Below are 16,324 nucleotides of genomic sequence, written 5' to 3' on the forward strand. Positions count from 1 at the left end.
ATGAGGACTTCGAATGTGTGGACTTGGAAGCTATTTTTGCATGTTCTGCTCTAACTGTATCTCAGATCTTTCCACTGCTGCTGCTTCTGCACCTCCATGTGCTTTTTTTTTTTTTTTCTGTCCTCCTATTTATGCCTCCTTACTTCCAAGAAGCTCTGTTTTTCACCCGCTCCTCTCTGTGGGGGGAAGTAGCTCCTTTGGGAGCTTCTAGATGAGGCTGAGATCATGTGAGGCTGGACATTTCTCTCCTGCTTCTGCTGCAGCCGGCTCCCACTGCTGCTCCGTGTGCTGTAGAGTCTGGTGCTCACACCCTCAGCGCTCCTTGGCAGCTCCTTCAGAGACCTGCTCAGCTGCTTGCCTTTGCTGTGGAACATCTCACGCTTGTAAGTACTGCTGCTTACGGGAGTGCAGCTCTTAGGCAGTGGCTGTAAAGCATGTTCTGTCCTCTCTGGTTCTGATGTGAAGTTAACAGGCCTAAGGAAGCAAATGTCTAAGCTGGACTCGGAAGAGGCTGGGGAGCAATTCTCAAATAGAGCGAGGTTTTGGAAGGCATCATCTTCATAGGGGCCTGGCAGGGTAAAAACCTCCCCAGGGTAGTCAAATTCTTCATAGCTTGGTGCAAAATTCCTTCCATCCTGTAGCAGTTCCACAGAGGTCCTGATGGTTCTCTCAGTGTTTCCCACTGCATCAGCTGGTGGTGCTTCATACTCCATTTCAGGGATGGATTGTAAGGGGGCTGTCAGAGCCTTGAGTTCCTGCTCTGTGAGCTGAGAGGATGCAAGGATGTTCTCTGGCCTCTCGTGTTTTCTGCTTTCCATTTCCCAGTCAGGGGGCTTCACAGGCTGGATATTCTCCATTACGGTTGGCTGGGGTTTCTTCTGGGGCATCAAATGCCTTAAAAATAAGAAAAATAAACAAAACAAAAAACCAGAAGGAAGTGGAATACTAGAGGATGACTGAGAAACATCATGAAAAGCTCCCTCTCTCCTTGCTCCCCCAGCCCCATTCTCTTGCTTTTAAGGCCAAAAGGTATTTTCATATCTTGGAGAACAGTTACAGAGCTGCTACTAATAAAAATTGTCTGGCTGGGTTAGCAGGAGCGAATTTGCAGGAATAGAACTGCTTATCCCGTAGCTTTGGCTGGCTTTTGTTCTCTACACCATGAAATGAATAGAAACTGAGATGAGAAGCCAACTGCTCCCTCTGTCCATCTGCATTTTGGATTTTTACTTCCCTTTCTGTAATGTAGGGGTTATGTCTTACTTTCCTGTGGTCTGATTGTCTTTTCAGGTGGACAGTGTTCCTTGCTTCTGTAGGGTAACTCTGTCCCTAGAAGTGTGTCAGGAGTTCTTAGAGGCCTGGCACCCTCCATGTGTTCCAGGTAAGTCAGCAGAGAGAACTACATTGGATGAGGTATTAGGTGCAAGATGTCTTGAATGAGCCCTGTGTGTCTTGAATTAATCTTGTGTCTTTTTTAACCCATTTGTATTGTATCTTGCGGTAGAGTCCCATCATTCAGTGATGGTGCATCATTCAATGAAGCCTAGGTCTCAGGTCCTGTTTTCTAGCTCTTGTAATGTGACAGTGAATAATGCAGAGTGTTACTATGGCCGCTGCTGCCAGGCCTACACAAATACACGTCCTTCCTGGTACGCTGCTAACTAAGCTAGCAAGAGCACTGACAGCCCCAGGTGGAGCTCTGAAATGTTTTCTGCTTGTAAGCCACATGGTGGTGGATAGCAGGAAGGAGCCAGCCCTTCTTCTCTCTGTGCATACAGAGGGAGTACTCTTGATAATGACAGTCTGTAACTGTCTGGTGTCACTGGCATTGTATGGGTGAAGAGTATTCAGCCTACTTTGAAAGTCTTCTACTAGGACAATAGGCTTACGGGGTTGTCGTGCCAGGGGAAGGTGCTGGTGGGAATGACTGTATTGTCTCTTCAGAGTGGATCCCGCTGTCCCGGATAGATGCTGCACTTGGTGTTGGAGAAACCTCTTGGCTCGTACACTGGGATGTGAGACCTTTGTATAGCTTCACCAAGGATGACCTGAGGGAGGAGAAATCCATCGTCGTGCTAAGAAATAAGGCAGGGAATGAGCACGAGCATGTAGAATCATAGAAAACAGGGCTGGGAGGGACCTTAAAATTCCCATTGACCTCTTCCCACCCCAAGGAAGGACCCAGTCTACCTAGTCTGTCCCAGACACTATGGCATCCTGCTTTCTATCCTGTTCTTGATGCCTCTCCTATTAGCAGTCCCTCCCCAGCAGTCTGCTCCAGCCCTTTGCCACCCTCCATATCTGGAAACTTCCCTTGAAGTTTGATCTTGTCCTACTCCTTCCCCAGTGAAACATCACAAGGAGCAAAGGCAACTAGATTTTGATTTTAGTAAAAAGTCTTGATTTCAGGGAAATCTTCTGAACTACAACTTGAGAATCCACATTCAGGGACACTTCTATCACAGTTCATCTCAAACAGATTATGGGAGGTTTTTGTTTCTCCCACTTCGTTCCCCCAGTAAAATAAGATAATACTATTCTTTCTCAGTCATAACCTATGAGGGCTTCAGGCAACAGCCTTGGCATTCACCAGGGCCGCAGGCTGCCACAGCATCTAAGTTCATATGTGTCCTCCCACTGGGGAGTGATTTCGTGATCAGCATAAGGAAGCAAATGTTCGTATGAAGCACATGGCTGCTATGCTTAGAAGGATTAAAGTGATTTTCCTTTTACTCTCCAAGTTAGAAAGAAGGGCCCACCCCAAATCTGACCTCAGTTTGGAGGGCAAGTGCCAACATTGGGCCTTCTCTAGCATTATATGCAAAGGGATTTGTTTTATTTCAACAGAGCAATCTGCCTGTTGATCTTGCCTGGACTTAATCCCTGTGCTTCCAGGCTTCCCCCACACCTCCCTTTCCCTAGTAATAGAGAGAATGAGCTGATGTTGTGCTTACTTCTTCAGCTTTTTCCTCTTCTGTATAAGCAGGTCTTCATTGCATTGGAAGAGGAGGCTATAGTGTGAGATGAAAACCCGGAGGCGCTGCACACACACCAGCAGCAGATAATAGTCAGGATGCTCTTGCTCCGTGAACTTCAGGACATTCTGAGGCACAGAGGAGAGCAGGTGGTTTGGATGGTGTCCTAACCCTTTCTGGGGAGAAGGTGCTTTTGGGACCATGGATTAATATTTACACACAGTATATATTAGTAGGCACGCATCCTACTACTCCAGTGCAAATACACAAGTAACCACTGTAAATGTAATCATGGGATGTGAGGGTGATGTACTGGTTGACTTTGGCATTGGATAGATAAACCAGTCTCTTGTTTTCAAAGGGCTTTTTTTCTGTTTCATCTGCCTTATCTGAAGCGTTTTTGTACAATTCAGATAACCTTCCTGTGCACCAGAACTCTTCATCAGCAAGCTCCGTGTAGGAAAGGTTGTTGGGCCCTAGGAGCCTCAGTCTCCAAGCTAAGAGGCATGTGGACCACTCAGCAAAGCCATCTCTGCTACAGGAGTTAGGTCAGAGCTCATAGTAGATGTGCCCCATCTCTGGCCTCCTGTTCTCTCAAGGCAACAGGCAGCAGAGCTTTCAGCTTCCCAGGGGACAAAAGTTGGTTCTCACGGGCCAAATGGAGAAACTGGCAAACAGTAGCAAGCTTCAGGTGAAAATGATGAAAATTAAGCCATTCTCAGCTGGCTTTCCCTTTCAAAGTTTTTTGTTTTGGTTTTTTTTTTTTTGTCAGAAAGCCCACTGGGTACCTGTACAGACCTGAATAACAGCTGAGTTTAAAGTCACATGTTGTGATAGGAGTTCAACAAGACAGTTTCCATCCTGGGGCCCTACCTGTAGATGAATAAGGTATTCAGGGATTCGCTGGACTATATGGAAAAACAGAATGTAGAGATCAGACTTGATTTCTTCTTCTACCTGAAACAAAGAAAGCAACTTCAGAGTCTCTCCCACCCATAAAACATGTCCGCTTCCAAATGGGTCCAGAGTTTTATGAGTAGTTATGCTGTCAGCAGTGATAGCAGTTCACAGGAGCACACCACTAAAGTGGCAGCTGTGTATAACAAGAGATGGGTCTTTATCTTGCTTCTGGAAGGGATATTTGCAACTCCTTCCCCCACCTACACTAGTCCTAAGGATGAAATTCCTTAGGTTGGGGATTACCTACAAGGGACACTGAGCCGAAGTAGGAGTGAATGTTTAAAGTGCACTAGTTAAGTCTCATTGAAACTCCAGGTAGGTACTATTGTTGAGAATGAAGTTCTTGGTTTAGGCCCAAATGAGTTGAAAAATGTGATTGACTTCTAAATTAAGATGTCCTGGAAGTGAGCTAGTGTGGTTAGTTATTGCACTTTAAAACTACATTTATATTTTACTTTCCTAGTTTGAAACAATAATCAAGGGTGTGAGACCAAATACTTGAAGCTGAACAGTAGAGACTGTTTTCTCTCTAAAGCACTTACAGCCTCACTCTTAGTCTCCCTGTTTGGTTGAGTCCTTCACTTTCCAGGAGACACTATTTGCCTGGGACAGGTGTGAGTAGCATGTCCTTTCTGGGAGGTTTAATCTGAGACACTATTTTATGTCACAGCAGAAGCATAGCCTTGGTTACAAAGAGTGATGAACATGTTAAAGCTGCCTTTCATAGGTGCATATCAGCCATAGCAACGTTTGGGAAACTGGGATTTAACAGAACAAGTGGATTGGCAGGAGAGTCCTGTTGTGGGCTGGCATAACAGGAAGAGCTTGCATCCAGGCTTGCATGTTGCCTTTAAGTGTTTGTGAAGTGGGCAGGAAGTTTACCTCCTTCAGGATCACCACATGGATCAGAGATATGCATTCAGGCAGGTCCCTCAGGTAAGCAACATAGTAGTCCAGAAAATTATTCTTACAAAAGGAAAAAAAAAAAAAGAAAAAATAGGTATTTTCAGTCACAGAGCCAGCTAGAACAAGAAATTCTTCATTCACCACCATGATTCCTGGGAGCTTATCAGTGCAGCAGAGCTGTTAACTGTGTGAAGCTTTCAGGGCTTGGGACGTCTCAAGAAAGGCTGTTTAGTAAGATGTGTTTAGCCTTTGAGCACAGCGTATAAAGCTTTATAGCAGATGGGAGGGGTGGAGAGGCTAGGGAGGAAGAAGCTTTTCTTATTTAAGACTATAAAGCATCAGATGAGTTTTTACACATCCTTTCAGGAGGTCCCACTGCTTACCAGGGGTTGGCCAGACCTCTACCCTGAGGAGGAGGAGCTGTTTTACTTTGGGCAACAAGCCATATAGGATAAGGGCCCTGCCCACCCACTTGTCATAACTCTGAGCAAAGTGCGTTGGGGAAGGGCAACATAAGAAATAAGCTCTTTTCACACCCTCGCTGTGAATACTGACATCCAAGCTGTCAAGGCTCCAGTGTGGCTCCTGCAACCAAGTCTATGTCTCTTGCATTTCTTATAGTGCTGTGCTATGTGGCTGCATGTTTCCAGGGTCTGGCAGGTGTGCCCTCTTATCAACCAAGGACTGGAACAAAGGGGCTACCATGCACTGGGACTCTGCTCAGTGGAGGCTGGCTGAAAGGCCTACCCTAGCCACAGCTTCAAGCACAGACCCTCTGCTGCAAGGAATCTTGGCCCACCAGTGGGCCATCAATACAACATCATGAATACAGCAGAAGAGTCCAGAGAAGTCTATAGCATACCTCATCATTTGTTAGCTTCAGGAAAATGTCTCCTAGGATCCCTTGTCTTGGCCAGCTCAGGACTCGTTCTTGTAGAGCGTGAAGTAAGTCAACATGCTGCTGGACCAGGTACCGCAAAGAGTTGGGGAAGAAGCTGATGGGAGACAATATCAGACTGGTTAAACAGAGAAGCTCAGCATGTACTGCTGAGTGGGCGTTCATGGGTGGTCAGCACAGGCTTGCTTTAAACACAGGTATTGTTAACTACTTTCACGAGAGTTCTGGCTGCACCAGGAAGCCCTGTTTTGACTGCTACATACATGCAGTTACTCTCCCCAGCAGGCTATTGCAGTATTGTGAAGGTTTCTTAGGCTGACTGTCCAGTACATTGTGTAGCGGACCAGAATTTGCTGAACTAAAAAGTCCAAGGCAATGCTGCTGTGGCTGATGAAGCAGGACCATGGCTTGGAGGAGAGCTCTACAGTTTGTTGTGTTGTCTCATTTGTCAGGCATTTTAACAAGTCAAACCTTTTTATGCAGAGCTGGTCAAAATGTGCTACTGCCTTTCTGTCATCTCATTCTGATTTTATTCAGAATCAGAATGAAGATGTCAAATGTCAAAATATTTTGCCATATGTGAAGTTCCCAGGGGAAAAGAGTAAAAAATAAACACTCACTTTGGACTATCATACTTAGTCTGAACTGTGTGTCATGTAACTGCTTAAATGAATCCACATCAACCCATGTACCACGTGCCCCACAGTGGACTTCTGTCAAGTGACTCCTTGGATGTGGAACTCCTAGGGACAGTGGAAAAAGCCAAAAAAAAAAGAGAAAGCTAGCAGGGACTGGGCTCCCCAAATGTGCTTAAGGGCTGGGAACTCCCAGACCAAAGCTGAGTGAATGGGGAGAGCTGTAGGAGAATCCCATCCTGGGAACAAAGCTGCCACCGGAGATGGCCTTTGCAAAGAGCTGGGTTTAAATATTAAGCTGGGTCAGTCCCTCTGGCCTTGTATGTGTGTAAATACCTACATATGTCTGTATATATGAATATCTGATGGATGGCAGCCATTAGCCCAGGGCTTATGCCCACAGCACCTCCTAGGGCAGAGCTGTGAACTGGGAGAAGCAAGCAGTGAATGCACAAATCTTTGTTCCCACCCAGGCAGGAGGCATGTGAAGGAAGGATACAAGACTGACGGGATTCAGAATGAGACTGAAATGAAGTGGTAGAAAATGTTTTGGGATGCAAGGTGGGCAAGATGCAAGGACAGACAGGAAAGTTTATAATCACTGCAAAAAACCTTCCAGTGCCTCCAATTTTCAACTAGAAATGAGTTCAACAATCTCTGTGTGGATTAAAGAAAAGTGGTAGAGAAGATGATGCAGAAAGAACATTGACTGAAGAAAACTCCTCAAAATCAAATACCTTCTCTCTTTGGTGCTCCTTTTCACATCTGGCCCTTGCAGAGTGGCCTTGATCTTCAGGATTAGGGAAAGGTTGATGACGTATTTCCTTTCTGACTCCAGCAGCTCCAAAGCGATGTTCTGCCTTTTGGCTTCCATAAGATAATGATTGAATTTAAAAATAAGGAAATGCTGACCTCAAGGACAGCTTCATGTTAGACTGGTGATCTGACATTAAATCATGAAAAGAGAAACTGTCGAAAAGTGACACCAATGTCTTTTCTTTGTATATCTACTTTCCCCAAAATACGACATTCTAGCCTGACTCTACAGAGTGCCCCAGATGTGACTGGAGCCGTAGTTTGCTAAGAAAGCTCCAAAGCAATTGTGTTTTCCCCTATGAATACATTTTTTTTCTGAGAATAACAAAATAAGTGATCAAAGCAACTCATACCAAGGATTCATATCCAGTTTTCTGCAGAATAAGAAGTTGTACTTCTCACCCACTTAAGTAACTACACTGTCATAATCCCATCTGTACTCTGAACCTACCAGGTATTGGAAAGGAGAATTGGTGTCCTGGGTGCAGAGCGATTCTGTCAGTGGCACAGGCCATCAAATACAAGGGCCAGAAATCTTGGAAACTGAGGCCCAGACATTCCCCCCCCAGCAGGAGAAAGTGGCTTGTGTGTCTCCCTCTGTAGAAGCTGATTACTGACACCTCACACCAGATAATGAATGCTGCTTTGCACCTCTTCAGCCAGAATAGTTCCACTCTGTTCTTACCAGCCAAAGAGGGTTCACATATAATGTTGTCTGTTGAGCTGTATCTGCTTTGGCCCATGTCTTTCCCTCTCTCCGGTTGCTCTTTGGAAATGTATTCATCTCCCCAGTCCTTGGTGTCCTTGGGCTGCTTCCACACTGTTGATGGCAGATGCATTTTCGACTGCCCTTCTGTTGCCAAGGAAGGCTTGAGGCTATCGTCTGTCTCTATGGATGCTCCTGCAATGGCAGACAGCCGAATGGATCTTGACATCTCAGTTGACAAGTTATGCTACAGGAGGCAGCTAACATGCATTATTAGCCATTTGTAGGACTGGAAGGACAGTTTGAAGCATTCTCTGTGCTTCACAAGTGCTGTAGCGTTGTAGTGTTAATTTACAAACAGATGTGCAATTGGTGAGCACTTCGGTAGAACAAGGTTTGCACTCTCCCACCATTTATTTTCAGGCCAAATAGGATCCAAAATTAGACACACATTAGAAAAGAAAAGATATATTCAAAGTACGGTTGCACTTCAGGGTTCGTGGCCACTTCAGGACTTGATAATATGTTACTTGTTGGCAGGCAGAAAAAAAAAGTATGATTAGAAATGGATTTAAATGCCATTCTCAGGATGTAAACTGTCATGGCTCTTAAAACTATTGTTAGTGTGATGTGATTATACAGCAGGTCTGATAGCCTGAGGCTATAAAATCACAGAAAAGGTAGGGAAGGGTGCAATCATGCTACAGCCATTGGGTGGGAATTACTTTAACACAAATATTTTAAATTTGAGTTGTAATGAACCATATACCATAGCTTTTGTTCTCTCTTTTTGGCAAGTGGATTCAAGCAAAAGAGCCACCCAAACAGTGCAGACATCTAATGGTTGTTGTCATGTGTCTTTTTGCTGGCTAGGATCCTTAGCATCCCCTTACTATAGTCTTCTCTTACTTCTGACCTTTTTTTTTTTTCCCAGAAAAACTCCTCTGTTACTATTCAATGTCTACAAGGAATCTGGAAGCTGATGGGTGAATAAACAGCTCACCAGTTCTACTGGTACGTAGTCACTGCAAAGACCTCTTCTCAAGTGGCAAAATGGCACACTTATTATTCTTTGCCATATCTTCCTTTCTGCAAAGGCACTTTGAACCTGTGAAAGCAGCAGCAGAAAGGCTTTCCATGCCAAATATCAATCCTTTATATTGTCTGTCAGGTATTTGGCACTTCAGGGACACAGGTTTGTCCTCATAGTTCAACTGCAAGCATGAAAATGGACGTACACAGCAAAGTGAAAGACATTCCGTTAAAATGTGTTCCCTGAAAGCATTTCATCAATGCAGTAAAGCAAGCACTCTAATTGAATTATCATCCTACTGTTTTTTGACAGTTTGGTATTTTCCTACCTGGACCTGCTATGACTTTCACACCTCCTTCTCCCAGTGGCATGATTCTGGTATCAGACACTGTTGAAGAACAAACGGAAACTTTACAAGAGAAGACAGCTGTAGAGCAGGTTTCCTCCTGCTAAGCGCAGTCAGTATGCTTAGATCCTTTGGTCTTTCACATTTTTGCTATGGAAACACCTCCATTAGATCCTCTGCTTAGGAAGATCTTTACTATTGTGGCTCTTGTTGTAATCTTTGTTTCAGTAGCGCCTACAGACAGGCTAATGTGAAGGTCCCTGTTGTGCCTGGTGCTTTCTGACTGCAGAGGAATGTGAGCAGTCTTGGCTTGTCCTTGCTCAGTAGGTGCACGTTGGGCAGAAGCTACCCAGCAGGTAGATCAAGAGGATGAAGGCCTGACACAGAGACACAGCTGCCATTATGGTGGAAAGGAGCTCATTGAAGAGTAGAAGGGTGAGATGACTGGCAGTAGGAAAAGTGGGTGAGAGATGTGCAAGAGGGATGTGTCTGAGTGGGCTAACATACCACCTCAGAGTAGGGCAGAGCTGCGCCACAGCTGGCCAGATTCAGAGAAGATTAGAAAACACCAGATGGTTTTCATCCAATCTCTGCCTATGTTGACATTTAAAATGTGTATTTTTTTTAGCATCTTCCTATCTGAACAAGGAGAGTGACCCCCAAGTTAATTAAAGAAAAAAGAGGCTCTCAGCCTTTCTTTGATTCCAGTCTTCACAAGTGTTTGGCAGTTGACTGTTTTCCTGGTCAAGGTGTAACCCTAACACCACGGGTGAGCAGCTTCCACAGCTAATAAGGGGCAGTGATTCTCCTAGCAGTGTGTATACACAAAGAGCAGTGACCTCAGTAGCCTGGTGTATGCATATGTACCAGGTCCCATGTCCCCTTGTCAAATCAGCCACTGGTATGACCCCGCGGTGATACCAGGCATTCTCTGCCAGCCCAGGCCCCGGGATCCTCCTTTCTGTGCTCTGTTTCCTTATGTGGAAACAAGTCCACAGGCTGTAATATTTTTATTGAGGGCTCCTACTTGGCACTGTGTCTGTGGCACTAGAACTACAGGGAAGATCCAGCCTGCTTCTGTGCAGGAGGCAAGCAATGGCTTTTGGGACAGTGTTCACAGAGCAGAATTTCTTGAATCCAGGCCAGCACCAAGGGTGCTATCCTGAGACACTGTGCTGAGCTGCATGCACAGACCCAGGAATAATGCTGCCAAGTGCTGCCCCATTCTTTTTTTATGCTGCTGGCACCCAAGGAACACTCCGTGTCCTCTTATCCTAGTAACCCTTTAAAGGATTCTTTTTTTTCCTGAGGAAGGCACTGCATTTGCCTACTCTATTTCCTACCTTTTTCGTAAGTCACGTTGTGTAAAAGACTTGTAAAATCTTCATTAATCAGCACAGGTTCTGGGAGGTTAATGGATCGAAATGGGCTGCCCTGGAGAGCTGTAGGTACTGTCTGTGACCCATGATCATCCTTCTGTGCTCTTCTGTACAAATACAAAGAATGAGACGGTGAATGCTACAGGTGAAACTCCTACACTACAGTTGTGGCAGACACCACTATAAGTACAAGCAAAGAATCAGAAGCAGAACAGCTCTAGCAGAGACCAGGAAAGTTGCCTTTGATGCCATTCATAAACAGTGTTCTGGAAGTAACTTCCACTGGCTATAGGAGAGGTTGTTTCAGAGTTGTTCTTTTTGCAGAGCATATTTCATCTAATTAAATAGCTTAATTAGCTAAGGGGCTAGCCTAGATTTGCAAAGTGTTTGCATCAAGGCAGCTGTACACCCATCATCAAAACTCTCTTTCCAGAAGGAGGCTAATCAGGGCCAAGGTGGGCGAGCCATCTGCTTCATCACAGGAACAATGTGGCCCAGCAGCATGCAAATGTGCTTCTGCATGACCCTGCTCAGAGAAAAGGCTGGTGGCAGGAAAACAGAGCCTGTCTGCACCATCAAGGAACCCACTGAATCCCACACACTTGGAAGGGGAAACTGTAATGCTATTGTCTGGATGGGGATGGCTTAGCGATAGCTTGTAGTGGTGAAGGCTTCTGACTTTGAGCAGTATTCCTGCCCCAACACATCTCTAGCAGGTCTGTGTGTTTTACTGGGCTCGCTTACACTAATAGTCGCTGGGACTATTCTGCTGTTGGGATCCCACTGAGTTGTTGGTGCTTTTCTGCTGTTTGCTCTGTGGAGTATGTGTCTAAAAGCCTGAACTGAAGGGAACTGAAAGCCAGAACTTCTAGTAATAATCAGGGTTGATATGCATGTCCAACCAGGAAAAGATTAAGAAGTTAAGCTATAAGGAAGTGAGCAAAATGGACACCACTGCTAATTAGCATTTCCGGAGCCCTAGAGTTTGGGCCCTTACTTAGCTTTCACTTTCCGTGATTCCCGCCGCTTCTCTTGCTGCAGCTGCTCAATTTTCTGTTGCATTTCCTCCTGCTTGGCACTGATTTCTTCAATCATTGACTTTGCATCGCTGAGCTCCTCCTGAGAAACAGGCAAAAGCACAATATTCCCTGAGTGCCCACCAGCCTTGCATAGCACAGCTTTGAAGGCTGGCTGGTGTGAACTAAAGATGCCTCAGGGTACTGCAGAGAGCAGCTCTGTGATTAGTCACTCTTCCTTTGCAAGTCCCATGTGTATAATACATGCCATGCACAGCATGACAGTCCTTTCAACTACAGGCCGCTTACCCAAGCCATCGTGTTATCATGTGTTTAAGGCACTAGTAGGAGATGGAGACATAAGGCTTCCTCCACCACCAGCTAAAAGCACTGGGAGGACTTCTATCTTCAATGGCATTTGGAGGTGGGTCTGTGGAAGCACTTTCCATTTAGTTCTGCAGCATGTGCATTCACATGTTGTGCTTGGTTCAGACCTCAGTGTCATCACTCGCATGTATGACCTTGGAGCTGCCTTTCTAGCCTGTTTCCCTAAGGAAATGAGGGCCTTCATAATGTCCCTCTCAGCATGTCCTTGCTTAGGCAGTTTCAACGAAGCCTTACTTGGAGGCTGTCTGGCGCATGAAGTTCCTCCAGGTTTCATCAATGTGAGCAGCAAGATGGAGGACAGAGACTCAAGAGTTTCTTGTAAATCAAAGGAGAGGAATTTTCCCCAAGCAAGGAGGTGGCTTCACTGGGAGTTCAATGTTTGGACAGTCAACATGAGCATGTGAGAGAGGAAGAGCAGCCTTTGCTTTTCCTGTTCCTTGCATAATTCCTCGTATCTGGATTTTAAAATCCCATTTTCCCCCATAACAATGTCCTAGATAACCCTGCTTCTGGTTGCTTTGAGACCTCTGCCATGTGCCCTTACACTTCTTGTTATCTCCCTTGCTCATCTGGGACCACAGGGTCTTTTTGCCTGGTGCCATCCGTCCCTCCCTGTCACAGGGTCAGTAACAGGCTTTTCCAGTAAGCGGCCTGCTTAAACTTTACAAGGTATTATTGACTCAGCAAAACCTCATGGGGAAAATTTACCATAAAAACAATAAAACGGTTCCTCTGCCAGCCTCCTCACAAGCAGTAATCCAGCTTCTACATGGAGATACTGGCTGGTTTAAAGCATATATCAAGCCTTCTTGCTAGGCTCTCTCTCCAGTCCTTTGTCTTTACCCTCCTGGGCCAGATCAAACCAGGAGGCACTTCCTCCCAACTGTGTGGGAATGCAACTTCAAAAGACTTCAGGGTTTTGTGTTAATTCCTCACTCCCCAGCAGCTTTGATTCCTGCAGGAAATGCAGGAGACTTGCCCCGGGGGGAGGTATGGCACAGTGAACAGGCTATACACCCCTTGCACATGCAGCCTGGAGCAAGGGTTCCTTGTGCCCAAGGTAGCTCACAGCACTGCCTCATCGTCCACCAAGTAGCCTAAACAGGCCAGGCTGTCAGTTGTGTTTGGTTTGGAGCAGTCAGGGGAGACATAAAGCCAAAGGAAGTGCCCCAGATACATCTGAAATGATTGCCAACTTATTTCCATTGCAAGGAGGAGGTATTGATAGAGGCAGGGGAATGCTACCCCATGCCACCTGAGTTAATGTAGCAGGTATGCAGGTAACACTCCTACCTTGAATGTGTTGAGGGAATTCTTCATCTCGGCCACTTTCTCTTCCATGGCACAGCGGCAGCTCTTGACCTTCTCCTCCAGGGCATACTCGCCATGCTGGATTCGCGACAGCTCCTGCATTGCTTCTGTGAAACCCGCCTTCAACTCAGAGGCTAATGCCTGCAACTAGAGGAACCACAAATACAGTGGGTTCAGTCCCTCCTCCCAGGCACATGTGGCTGTGTCCCCAAGGGTCACCACCCATGGTTCAGAGTGGCATGAAAGCTGGGTGTAACCCATCCTATAAGGTGCTGTCCGCTTTCTCCTCCTCCTGTCATGGCTACGAGACATGGGGGGAGGTTCAGCCCCTGCTGCAGCCTCAGTATGGGGTAAGAGGTGTCTGGGCAATCAATATGCCCCTCCTTAGACTCAAGAGTTTTTCCAGGCTCCCTGGCAGTTTGCAGACTGTCAGTCTGTAGAAAGAGAGGACAGCCTGGAACATGCTGAGAAGGTTTGCAATAACAGCAGCCAGATTATCAGTCTTGTTAGGATTGCTGAGAAATCAAGAACATGTCTGTTTTTGAGCAAGTTCTCCTCCCCAACATACTTGTGGGACTGGAGCTCTGCCCAGACAGTCTTAACACCTCTTGACTCTACAAGGGGCAAGGAGAAACCCTGTCCTTGGTCAGCAGGCCCTTTCCGGGAAAGGAGGCAGCTCTTTAACTTGTGATGGGGAGGGAGAGGGAAGTTTTGCCCTGGCAAACAGCAACACTGTGCCCACTCTACCTGTTCTCTGTCTCTAGAGGCCCTAGCACTGCTAGAAGAGCTCACAACCTAAGCTGGAGGCAGCCGGCTGAGAGCTGGGTGAAGCAGGAGACAGATCGGGCGAGCTAGGCTGGCATAGCGAGCAGACAAGGCAGCTGTGGAGGTGGTAGGGGAGACAGGCAGCTTGTGGAGGGCTGAGCAGGGACACCCTCGCTGGGGGCAGCTCAGGCCAGCAACGCTGAACTCTGCCCCCAATGCTGTGAGCAAGGCTCTCATTCTGCCTGCATAAAGCCCACAGCGAGGTCACAGCCCAAGGCGCTTCGGTACCAGTGGTTTTTACCTTTACAACAGAAATTCGGCCTAACATCTGGTTATAAAATGAGTCCAAAACTGGAGCACTGATGGTAAGAGGACAGCCACCCCGGGGAACTCAGGCGCTTGAGTCCTGTAAATGGAGCAGAGATGGCTTCCGATACCTTGGGGCAGTGGCATGCACCAACCTCCTCTGATCAAGACTGGCAGCGTCTTTACAGAGGACGTCTGCCTGACATTCCCACTCCTGCCCCAGTGCTTATCCCACAGTCCCCAGTTTGGTCCGGCTGGACACATGTTCCCAGAGTTGCCTGGGTAGGAGGAGTGGGACTGACAGGGGCTGGGACAGGGCAGCAGGGAGCAGAAGACTGAGGACATCTTCTCTCCTCAGGCAGTCAACCCTGACTCCCCAAGCCAGCTGGAGCTCCACACCCCTTGGATCAGCCCCTTTACCCACCCTTCCTGGCCACAGTGGACACCTTCCTGTGACACTCCAATGTCACAGGAATTGTCACCCTGTGAGTGTAGCCTGAAGGGTGAGGGAGGCTGCATGGGGCCGTGGCTGCAAGGGGAGACAATGACCATACTGATTTGTCTCTTTCAACTGGAATGTGCTATTCTATTCTATTCTATTCTATTCCCTCCATTTTAGAGATCTGCTTCAGGCTGGAGATGTCACAGCATCAAGTCTTGCTAGCAGTGTCTGGAAGGTGTCCCTGGAGATAACTATGTCTGGGGAGAATAAGCCCAAAATGAAATGTTTGTGACCACAAGCCTGGCCGTATCCTCTTTGGATGCTTCCAGAAAGGGGGTAAACTAGACATCCTTTAAGAAGGGTACAGGGATGTGAGTCATTGTTGATCTAGAGGTTTTAGTGTCAAAACCTGCTAGACATCAGCAAAAGTCAGCAAAAAGGGACTACTGCAGAGCCTTTGGTGTTCATGTGCACCAAAACGCTCAGTGAAAGCAGAGTTCAGGCAGCCAAAGAAAGATTCGGACTAGAAGCTGGAATAAAATATCCTCTGTTATTTTGAGGTTCACTGTTGGCCAGTCTCTGCTTTTACAGTCTTCATGCTATCTTGGTTTCTTTGTGTATCCTTCTCAGTTCTCCAGACCCCAGCATGGATCTGTCCTGCCCAGTACATCCTTCCTTGGACTCATGCAGCTTGCAGTGGTTGTTTCAGACACTGAAATGCATTTCCCTTTGCACTACCATTTCCCTTTGTTGCCTCCTGATAGATGAAAGCAGGCAGCAACACCAATCAGTAACATCTGCCAGGGCTTGTATGGCTGGACATGAGGTGCTGAAACCTTGAGACTCCCTCCTCTGTTGCCCTCAGTGCTCAGAGCATAGAAAGGAAACACAAACAGCTTTGTGGCATTGGATGCAAGTTTGCTCCAAAATTGAGTGGAGTGGTGCAGGAACGACACATCATCTTTGAACTCCTGCCAAGCACAATGTAGTGTTTGAGCTGTGGATTTTGGTTTCTAATTCTAATGACAAACTGTAGAAAACCATCCTTTAAATCCCATGCGCTGTTAAAACAAGTGGAAACTGTTGAAGCATCAGCTCATGCTTATATCTTGCTCAAGTGATTATGCCTCCAGAGACTTCACAGATTTGTGAACTCCTGGAAAGCCAAGCCAATTCAGTGTTTCTAAAGTGCAATACATACCAAAAAAAAAAGCAGATTTTACATCACCAAGGAAACTTGGCAACAGTTTAACTGTAACACATTGCCCTGGCTCAGTTACTCATGGGGAAAAAATGCAGTTGAAGAGGAAGACACCTTAACAATTTCAGTTGAACCACCTAATGCCCAAAGGATAAATGAATCTTCATGGTCACAGGAAGTCCTTAGATCCTGTCCAAGAACTGTTCAAAAAAGTATTTAGGCATCTAAATAATCTAGCATGA

The 16,324-nt window shown here is 46.4% G+C and overlaps 1 protein-coding gene and 1 long non-coding RNA gene across 4 annotated transcripts in view; one reads left to right on the forward strand and one right to left on the reverse strand.

Moving 5' to 3' along the window:
- ARHGEF33 (Rho guanine nucleotide exchange factor 33) overlaps positions 1-16,324 on the reverse strand; it is a 39,112-nt gene that overhangs the window by 11,150 nt on the left and 11,638 nt on the right. For 2 of the 3 annotated variants that reach the window (XM_054061938.1, XM_054061937.1), the window contains 12 exons: positions 13,351-13,515; positions 11,652-11,773; positions 10,619-10,761; positions 9,258-9,317; positions 7,876-8,091; positions 7,112-7,241; positions 5,704-5,836; positions 4,818-4,901; positions 3,849-3,932; positions 2,955-3,103; positions 1,890-2,048; positions 144-894 (listed from right to left, as the gene is read on the reverse strand). In XM_054061938.1, the coding sequence (XP_053917913.1) occupies positions 144-894; positions 1,890-2,048; positions 2,955-3,103; positions 3,849-3,932; positions 4,818-4,901; positions 5,704-5,836; positions 7,112-7,241; positions 7,876-8,091; positions 9,258-9,317; positions 10,619-10,761; positions 11,652-11,773; positions 13,351-13,470 (2,151 nt within the window). In that variant the 5' untranslated portion in view covers positions 13,471-13,515. Of the gene's footprint in view, positions 1-143; positions 895-1,889; positions 2,076-2,954; positions 3,104-3,848; positions 3,933-4,817; positions 4,902-5,703; positions 5,837-7,111; positions 7,242-7,875; positions 8,092-9,257; positions 9,318-10,618; positions 10,762-11,651; positions 11,774-13,350; positions 13,516-16,324 lie in introns of all 3 variants that reach the window. The other variant, XM_054061936.1, reaches the window with a different exon arrangement.
- Positions 298-9,368, forward strand: LOC128851661 (uncharacterized). The gene is made up of 4 exons (XR_008449060.1): positions 298-383; positions 1,291-1,381; positions 8,831-8,910; positions 9,242-9,368. It is a non-coding gene; the product is annotated as an uncharacterized LOC128851661 (long non-coding RNA).

This window comes from Cuculus canorus, chromosome 3, assembly GCF_017976375.1.
Source record: "Cuculus canorus isolate bCucCan1 chromosome 3, bCucCan1.pri, whole genome shotgun sequence".
In the NCBI taxonomy this organism is placed as follows: Eukaryota; Metazoa; Chordata; class Aves; order Cuculiformes; family Cuculidae; genus Cuculus; species Cuculus canorus.